General features: G+C 41.0%; 1 protein-coding gene across 1 annotated transcript; it reads left to right on the top strand.

The window, feature by feature from the left end:
- The first annotated feature begins 6,176 nt into the window (after nt 1–6,176).
- LOC141056886 (germ cell nuclear acidic protein-like) lies at nt 6,177–8,531 on the top strand. Its single transcript, XM_073553329.1, has 4 exons — nt 6,177–6,422; nt 7,142–7,286; nt 7,786–7,962; nt 8,478–8,531. The coding sequence occupies exons 1-4, from the start codon at nt 6,322–6,324 to the stop codon at nt 8,529–8,531; spliced, it is 477 nt and encodes a 158-aa protein (XP_073409430.1). The 5' UTR covers nt 6,177–6,321.
- Nucleotides 8,532–10,121: the final 1,590 nt, after the last annotated feature.

Here is a 10,121-nt window from a genome sequence, read left to right as displayed (position 1 = left end):
GTTTGTTGATGTCTTTTTTAAAATGTGGTGCCCAAAACTGGACACAATATTCCAGATGAGGTCTGACCAAAGAGGAGTAGAGGGAAATAATGACTTCACGTGATCTAGACTGTATGCTTCTGTTAATACATCCTAGAATTGCATTTGCCTTTTTTGCTGCTGCATCACACTGTTGACTCATATTCAGTCTGTGATCTATTAGTATACCCAAGTCTTTTTCACATGTGCTGTCACTTAGCCCTATTCCTCCCATTCTGTATATGCTTTTTTCATTTTTATTGCCCAGATGTAGTACTTTGCATTTCTCCCTGTTAAAAACCATTGTTAGTTGCTGCCCACTTCTCCAGTTTATTTAAATCTTTTTGAATCCTCTCTCTCTCTTCTCTAGTATTAGCTATCCCTCCTAGCTTTGTGTCATCAGCAAATTTAATCAGTTTACCCTCAATTCCGTCATCTAAATCGTTGCTCAGCTTCTCCAGAGCCATTGTACCAGTCTGTATAAGGTCCCTGCTAAGTCTATTCCACATATGGTCTTCAGTGTATCCTCATCACATTCCAAGGATCCCAGGGCATAGTTCCAGCATATAGACACCATCTTGCCACACCACGTCTAAACTAGCTTATGTTAGGTTAATAATTGATTTAATTAGCCATTCTCTCCTTCACAGTACAGCAATAAGTTGTAATGTCAAGTCAGGCCCATATACATTTGGATCTCATGAACCAACAACTCCCAATATGTCTTAAACAATGATAAGGAGATGCTAGGAGTGGTTGTTATCAGTCATTATCAGACTGCGGACCATGCAGGAACCACAATACTGATGAAGCGCAGGCAGTATCATATGTAGACGTTTACATCCAGGTACCTAATAGGTGACATCTTCTCTGATTGAGTGGTTTCTTTCTTCTTATTTCCATCTTGACCACATGTCATGAAGACTTTTCACATCCACAACTCTTCTCTACAGACTTCTCTTCTCCAATCTTCTGGAGCACATCCCAAGATGGTGCCCTTAAAAATCAAAGTGTTACTAGATTACCTTCTGCATAAAAAATATCTGTCCATACTATGCCCTAAATAAGCCCCCTATGGTGTATGGCATCTACACTGTCTGCCTTACTAATCCACAACCACATTACTGTCTGCCATTATCAGCTATAGCTGCAACAATGTCCATCATTATGAATCACGGCCTATACCATGGCTGCCCCCTCTCTACTGTTTTCCCTTTCACTCTCTATATCTCCATACTGTCCCCCGCTATGCTAACCTTTCTCCATACTGTGCACCCATTTCACGCTGTCCCCATTCCATATCCATTTTGTGCCCTCTCTTCACACTATGCCATCATACTGCCCACCATTTTGTCCTCTCCAAACTGTGCCACTACACAGCATAATGGTCACCACAGCCACCCAGTTTATACATAACAGCTTCCAAGTATACACTATGATGTCAACCACAGCCCCCTATGCAGTATAATGTATACCTCAGCCCCCATTATATAGCATAGTCAACAGCACAGCCCGTAAAATACAGTATAATGCCCCCAACAGCATCCCATATAATATGATGTCCCCAGAGCCCCTCTTGCACTGTCCCCTGACCGTGCAGGAACATGGTCTGATCATACCACGTCTCCTGGGCAGAGGAGGAAGCAAAAGAGTATACAGACAGCACAGCACAGGATTGCAGCTGATTCTGTGAGATAAAGCATTTTCCTGTCTATCTTTTAAAAAAAGTTTTACCTCAAAGAAAGAATTTGCGATCCTGGGCGGCGCCATTTTGGTGGAGGACATTTTTTTCTTTAGCAAAATGGCGCCACCGCCACCTGCACAACAGTAGCTATTGGATCTCTATACAAACCGATAGCTGCTACTGCGCAGGCACCCCAGGCGCCATTTTCAAAATTACTTTTTTTTCCTTTGCTCAAGTAAATCTGCAAAAGGGATTAAGTTCACAGTAACCATGTGATTATGCTGCAGCGCATTCATTATGCAAACTAGGGGGCAGGGCCGTGAGAGATCAGCGAGGGGGTCCGTAGTCTGCATTATGAATATCTAATCGGAGCACCACATACATGAACCCCGCCTTAGGGCACGAGAATCTCATTAATACGAAACTGAAAATAAAGATTAAGACAAAGCCACAAGACAGATTTCATCAACCAAAGTATCATTTTATTCAGTATAACAGCACCGACCTGACATTGTGTGTAGGTTACTGTGCACATTCCTGCTGACAGGTTACCTTTAAGTAGGCGGCTTTATATAACAAGAGGGGAATTCGTTAGGAAATGGATAAAGAAAAAAAAATGGAGTATTACAGAATAGAAGAAATTACTAAAGAGAGTTATAAAATATGACGGTGTGGTTTTGCTCCTCAGAGAATTTTGAAAATTGTGTGAACAATTGGAAAAAAAATGTAGTGGAAGAGCATTAAAACTCGGGGGAGAGATAATCAACAACTTAAACATTAGTGGGGGTCTCTTTAATTTAAATGTTTGTTTATGTGGGGTTTTTTATTATTAGTTTTTTCTGAAAAATTTGAAAAAGGCTGGGAGTGAAGGAATTAGGCTGGGGTCACACTTGTGAGTGCAATGCGAGAAACTCGCGCAGGTCTCTCGCCTCAATACCCAGCACTGCGGCCGGCGGCTCGGAGCGGAGAGTTCAGTTGCAAAGAAATACATGCAGCCGCACACTCCAGTCCCGAGTGCCAGCGATATTGCCTTGTATTGAGGCGCAATTTCTCGCATTGCACTCACAAGTGTGACCCCGGCCTTAGGAAGATTGTTGTTTTAATCTAATTTCCTCTTTATGTATTGATACTGTATGTTTTGTACAATTTAATAAAGTTGCAAAATTCAAAAAATGAGCAAACAATTACAGCATTCTAATGATGTCACAAAGGGCTGGACGCTATAGAATGCCCCGTCACCCAGGGTTCCGTTGAGGGTTTTAGTAGGCGTTTGTGGAGAGAGGAGTGTTGTGAGTGACTTGTGCAAATATGATGCCAAGAAAGCGATTTAAGAGTATTATAGTTCTCTCGGATACCGAGGACAGCAGTGATGATGACGATTTACATCAGGTGAGTATCATTTTATATTCTTAAATAAATAAAATATATTTCGGATAAAAGTTCAAGAAAAAGATGGTGGGACAGAAAATATAGCTCCAAGTAGATGAGGTGATAACTCGGATCATGTTTGCAGAGTAAAGACTGCCCTCACTTGTAATATTTGTGACAATATGTCCATGTACAGGATACATAATATTCTATGAAGACACATAAATGTCACCACCGCCCCCATCCATATCCTAACCATAAGTGTCCCATACCCCCGTTATACTCTGTACATGAATTAAGCACAGGACAATGGAAACCACACTCATATCGATGTCTACCTCTAATCAGTGGAATATGGAGTAAGATTATAGATTGGAGATGTTCATGGTTATAGATTCTGACGTGTTTGTCATTTTTTCAGTCTCATCGAAGAAAGAGGCCAATACCGAGGTCTCCAGGCCAAGATAACACCACTGGCTTCAATTCGGACCCGACTCCGAAATTACCAGGTACTGTAACCCTAATCTAGTAAAGTCTCTGATGTATTAATAAGCCATTGTAGTCACTGGGTGCAGATCACGTGCACATTGTGGTCAGGGCTTAGATTTATCTTTATTATACGTCTAAGGTAGAGTTTATATCAAACATTTCTGTTCAGCATTTGGTCAGGAATATTCATGCAGGCATTATAAAGTCAGACAGAAATGGGATTTGAGGATTGCTTCTCATGGTGACCACGTACAGGACAGATTACTTTTGATATTGAGCCTCAGTCTTTGCTATTACAATAGTCTAATAATATATTTATGTTGTGTTGCCCCCACAGATCTGATTTTACCAACTTCAGATGATCCGGACAGTTCCAACCGGTAAGATTTACATCTCCTCCATTACTAGATACATGATGGGGATTAATGTCTAATGATGGCTCATATTCTGTTACATTCATTTCACAGCTACGATGACATCATTATTGATGATGCCGATTCCAATAGAGCAGGAACATCCATGTTTAATAGTAAGTTATCATTTCTAGACACAATCAAGGTTTATGTTATTGTAGAAATAGCAATGAATTTTCTGTACTGTCATGGGTCAGTTTCCAAATCTAACAATTACAAGGGCGCTGATCAGGAGTTGGAACAGTGAGCCACCTGGGAAATGTGCTGTAAATGCCACTGTCAGAGAATGACAGCAGCATTTAACAGGTTAACAGAAGGAGGCAGAGCTCCAATCAACTCTCGGCTGTCAGAGGCAGATGATGGATGAATGACACAACCAACATCTGCCGGGAAAGAGGCGGGCTCAACTCCTGAGCTCTCTCCATTCATTCTCTACTGATGAGCATCGTACATGGTTGTTAAGGGGTTAAATTAAAGATACCTGAGGCTGGTTTCACATTTGCGTTTTTTAGCGCTGGAAAAAAACGCTAACCTGCGCATGCGTTTTTTCCCCTATCTTTAACATGGGTGCGCATACTTGCGCGCTTGTAAGCGCATGTATGCGATTTTCATGCGCTGCGTTTTTTTGGGGTGTGCGATTGGATTTTCCAGACGCATCATGTTGCATTTTTTGGCCCTGCAAAAAAGCGCATGCGCACATATGCGCACGTTTTGCGCTAAAAAGGGCCATTATAGCCTATGGATGCGCATATGTGCGCACTGGCATGCTCATGTAAGCGTTTTTTTGCATATGCGTTTTTTTTTTTTAACCATGGAATTTAGGGGTTTGAGTTAGAGTTAGGGTTAGTTAAGGGGGTTTAGGGTTAGGGTTAGGGTCAGGGTTAGGGTTGGGTTTTGGGTCAGGGTTAGGGTTTAGTATGGTTTGGTTAAGGGTTAGGGTCAGGGTTAGGGTCAGGATTAGGGTTAAGTATGGTTTTGTTAAGGGTTAGGGTCAGGGTTAGGGTTAGGGTCAGGGTTAGGGTTAGGGTCAGGGTTAGGGTTAGGGTTAAGTATGGTTTTGTTAAGGATTAGGGTCAGGGTTAGGGTCAGGATTAGGGTTAAGTATGGTTTTGTTAAGGGTTAGGGTCAGGGTTAGGGTTAGGGTCAGGGTTAGGGTTAGGGTCAGGGTTAGGGTCAGGGTTAAGTATGGTTTTGTTAAGGATTAGGGTCAGGGTTAGGGTCAGGATTAGGGTTAAGTATGGTTTTGTTAAGGGTTAGGGTCAGGGTTAGGGTTAGGGTTAGGGTCAGGGTTAGGGTTAGGGTTAGGGTCAGGGTTAGGGTTAAGTATGGTTTTGTTAAGGGTTAGGGTCAGGGTTAGGGTTAGGGTTAGGGTCAGGGTTAGGGTTAGGGTCAGGGTTAGGGTTAGTTAGGGTTTGGGTTAGGGTTAAGTATGATTTGGTTAAGGGTTAGGGTCAGGGTTAGGGTTAGGGTCAGGGTCAGGGTTAGGGTTAGTAAAGTCATGGTTTGGGTAGTGTGAGGGGCCACCTAAAAATGTTGGAAAAAAACGCAAACGCGGTAAAAACGCGCTAAAAACGCATACAAACGCATAAAAACGCTGCGTTTTTTTCATGCATGCTCATAAAAATGCTTGAAAAAAACGCAGCAGTTGTATGCTTATGTATGCGTTTTTTCAATGCGTTTTTTTGCGGGAAAAACGCGCTGCAAAAAAAAGCAAGTGTGAAACTAGCCTTACAGAGGTAATCCTATTTTACACATGCTTGATTGGTGTGGATCCTGTGTCTCGAATATATCCATATTGGGAGAAAAAGTCACCGCCATGTTGACTTACGGCCATTGTTGTCCCTACAGAATTTATTACAGATGTGTAATACATTTGCTTGTGTCTTTTCGGAAATCCAATAGACATCAATGGAGAAAGCCCTGCACCAAGGAATCTCACATCTCCATTAAAACCAATGGAGGCTACCATGAATCAGCAAATGAGGTGATAGGACCTCTAGTCTTATTTCACATGAAGGCCCCAGAGAATTGACCCCTTCCATTTGAGGGTCCATCCTCCGGCCACTGAGGACATGTTCACTTCTGATCTTGTACTGAGCACATACAATATTAATAAGGATAGATTACCTGAGCAACAGATGGGATAGACGTCTGAGAAAGTTTATGGGCCCTGTTGTTGCTGAACCCCATTATAATTTCAGATCCTGATCCCAAAGGATGATCCTGTGGATTTCTGGTGGTCTGGTCAGCTATGTGTTCTGCTCTGGTCGGATCCCATATCCATAGTCTTATTAGTTCTCTACACTCTCTATCTATAGACCCCTCTCTAGTACGGGCCTGCATACTAACATGTCTGATTTGAGCCTTATAAAAAGTATTTTCACTTTTCCTTATTTCTGTACAGATAATTTACCATCTGATAGCGAGGAGAGCTCCGCTACACAGGAGAGGTAAGTTAGGCCAGATACATCTACCTCTATATAAAGCACTAGCTGAAGAGCCCGGCGCTGCCCGGGCATAGTAACTAACTGTGGTTAGTTATAACAAATTATAATTATCCTCCATCACATAGTCCCGTGCCCATATACCCATCATACATATCCACCATTCCATAGTCGAGTGCCTATATACCCATCATACATATTCTCCACCCCACAGTCCTATGCCCATATACCCATCATACATGTTTTCCATCCCATAGTCACATGCCCATATATCCATCATAGATATCCGCCATCCCATAGTCCCGTGCCCATATACACATTATGACATCATCATCACCATGGCAACCGTTAAGACATAACCGTCACCAATGCAACCATTGTGGCAGCATCTTCGCCACTGCATCCTATTATGACATTAGCGTCGCCATGGTTACCATTATGACATCATAATGAGGGGCGGGCTTGATACACACTTTTTCCCCATTATGTAGATAGGGGCAAAATTGTTTGGTGAATTGGAAGGCGAGGGGTTAAAATTTCACCTCACAACATAGCCTATGACGCTCTCGGGGTCCAGATGTGTGACTGTGCCAAATTTTGTGGCTGTAGCTGCGACGGTGCGGATGCCAATCCCGGACATACACACCCACATTGAGCTTTATATATTAGATGAACTAGGCAAGATGTTTCCTGTGGATTTATATATGATTCCTTATCTTTGCCAGGACACCACGATGTAACGTCCCCGGCTGTTTCCTGGAAGATGTCATTTCTCCTACTTCCATCTATGTTACCCACTTCCAGGAAAATAAGGAGGAGCTGGTGGAGCGACTGTACAACTGGTACAACCGGACAGTCTTCGATAATAAGGTATCACATCTTATCATGGGTTTCTGGGTGATACATGACTTCTCTATTATCTCCCCCTTTAAACAATAAATTCCAAGAAAAATGGCTCTAACTTTCTGAAAGGCAGATTCCTAACCCCTTGGTCATGTTTCTGTAATATAGTTATTGAGTATCTCAGGTAAATCTCACATAGTTTGGTAAATGCCGTCACCGTCTTCTTATCTGTGCGATGAGAGGAAACCTTAGATGATCCACCACTGCAGAGACAAAAAAGATTAGCAACTTTTGGCTTGAAGTTGAAAGGATTTTTACATTTATAAATAAAAAACATTTAGTTGATATTTGGACATTTTAGAATAAGTTTATTTTTATTTTTGTTCTCACATCTTGGACTTCTCGGTAGACCCCGTGCCTCATACAAGTAGACCAGTGCTGTAAATCACACATGAGAGTTAGGGACTTTACAAGGTTGGGGTCAAAGAGTTTACAGATGTAACGGAATTTGTTTTCTTTATTTTAGCTCCCTTTGAAAATGGACATTTCGTGGAGCAAGAAGATGGGAACAGCATCCGGCCGATGCTGGAATAAGCTGCAGAACAACCGCCGTCTCTCACGTATTGAGCTTTCTGAAACAGTCTGCGATTCTGCCGGTAGGTTTCACATCACATCCATCCTACAGCTTCATAAGACAACCTGTGTACAGGGCAAATAAGCTGCTACTTGTTATGTAGAACATCTTATAAACTCATTGTACATACTGTCATAAGAAAAACTAAGTACACCCTCTTTGAATTCTAATATTTGACATATCAGGAGAAAATTAAAAAAAGTATCAGCTCTATAGAAAGTCCTAAATGTAGGGAAATACAATCTCAGAAAACAACATGAAAAAAAAATATTGCATCATTATTTATTTAACAAAAAGGAGGCCAAAAGGCAAAAACGGCGTGTGATTAAGTACACCATTGATGCAACTTCAAGTTATTGCTGCTAAAGGTGATTCTAAAAGCTATGGATTCATGGGGTGTACTTATTTTTCACTCTGTTTCTGCATTTTGAAGTAGTATTCGGTAAATAAATAATGGCACGGTTGACTTGTCACGTGTTGTTCATCTCTGGATGTAGTTTGTATTTTGTCCTGCTCTGTAAAACCAAATAGTTCAATCAGGGTGTACTCAGATTTTCTCATAACTGTATAATCTCTTGTTTTAGTGCGAGTACGATCCACCCTTGCGCACGAGATGTGCCACGCCGCCTGTTGGATAATCACCGGTAAACGCAAAGACAACCATGGCCCGTTATGGCAGGTTTTCACAAGAAGGGTAAATCTTATCCATCCTGAGCTGCCAAAAGTGACACGATATCATAATTATACCATCAACTACAAATACAAGTACAAATGCGACCTGTGTGGTAAAGAGTAAGTGGATTTTATGACTCATCTCCTCCGGACACACAATCACTGCGGAGAGACGTCCGTGCGGTTCTGTTGGTAGAATGCTTTCATACTTTACTACTATCAGAGCGGACTGACGTCTGGGGGCTGTAGGGTTTAGGATGCTACATGTTATATTTTCTGTGCTGGGCCAGTTCATAATATATTGATTTCAATTTGTTCTTGTTAATATAATCCATGGTATTAATGAACGTTGATTCCAGCCCAGTAACCAATATCCCTCTTATCTTTGCAGAATTGGGCAATTTAGACAAATACCTGACAATAAACGTAAATGCCGCCGGTGCGGAGGACGAATGCGTCAACTACCCATCAGCTAAACATGTAACTATTCTTCAGAATATTTAGCCTCTAATTTGGTTTCTTTAAAATGTAAAGTCGAGACACTTTTATATATTTTCCCCTGAGTAGCGAGACAATGGATATCTGTGTTCATCACCAGCAATTAGCAGCAAAGATCCAGAATCCGTCCTCATAGGTCACCAGATAAACCCTGGTTACATTTCCCATAACTTGCTGGCTATGGAATGATTGACAATTCCCAGCAATTATCTACAATGCTCTGGAAAACCTTCTATGAGTTTAAGCTTTGTTGGATGTAATTATTTTCTTTATATTTTCAGGTTCATTATTTGAACAGTGAGATTTATCTAAATATTGTCATCTCATCCACCTGTGATGGAGGTAAGAACGAAACTTCCATTATTGTCAGCAATCAATAATAAAAGTGATTTTTAAAATATTGAGAATCTTGAGTCTCTAATTTTGTCTTTTATCATTTAAAGTTTAAATACTTCTCTATATTTTGCCTTTTTTTCACCGTGTAGGGAGACAATCAGTTTACGTCTTCATCACAAGCAGCGAACAGCGAACATTCAGAATCCACCTCTTCTGATGGACACAAAGCTTCTAACGTGTGTTTCCCAGGTAAATATTTCTGTAGTTTTCCTCCATTTATATATGTTCTTCATGTCAATAATATAAATCATCGTAAGTAACAATCATTCTTGTTTTCAAGAAGTGCAACAGCGAGGACATGATAGTGTAAGCAAGGCGTAATAGAAGAAATGCAATATAGTTTTTATTACTGTATTTATTTGTTCTAATTATTATTTTTTCTTGCTGCACAATTTTTTTAAATTCTGGTTGAGAAAGGAAAGAAATGATGAAAGTTATCAGCCTACTGCTGCGGAAGAATCGCCAACACACTGACGGGCGAGATGAGTCCCTCAGACATTGCACGCAGTATAGATCTATTGTGAGTGCTCTCACCATAGCCGTATGGTTCATGTCGCATTTTTCTAACATTACACTATTATTGGCAACTTCCTATTTTCAAGTTCCATATTGGCCTTCTTTGTAGACAATATATAATGCAATATTTCACGTCTATTTCAAGT

The sequence above is a fragment of the Dendrobates tinctorius genome, unplaced genomic scaffold, assembly GCF_039654945.1.
Source record: "Dendrobates tinctorius isolate UK_male_01 unplaced genomic scaffold, ASM3965494v1 ptg000201l, whole genome shotgun sequence".
Classification (NCBI taxonomy): domain Eukaryota; kingdom Metazoa; phylum Chordata; class Amphibia; order Anura; family Dendrobatidae; genus Dendrobates; species Dendrobates tinctorius.
Note: the sequence above shows the minus strand (reverse complement) of the source record. Positions and strands in the feature narration are given on the sequence as shown.

Excerpts from the sequence above, each read along its gene's own strand:
- LOC141056886 (XM_073553329.1), top strand. The coding sequence starts at position 6,322 with ATGTCTGATTTGAGCCTTATAAAAAGTATTTTCACTTTTCCTTATTTC. Across the intron at positions 7,287-7,785 it reads GGACAGTCTTCGATAATAAG|CTCCCTTTGAAAATGGACAT; the intron begins GTATCACATCTT and ends TCTTTATTTTAG. Across the intron at positions 7,963-8,477 it reads AGCTTCATAAGACAACCTGT|TGCGAGTACGATCCACCCTT; the intron begins GTACAGGGCAAA and ends CTCTTGTTTTAG.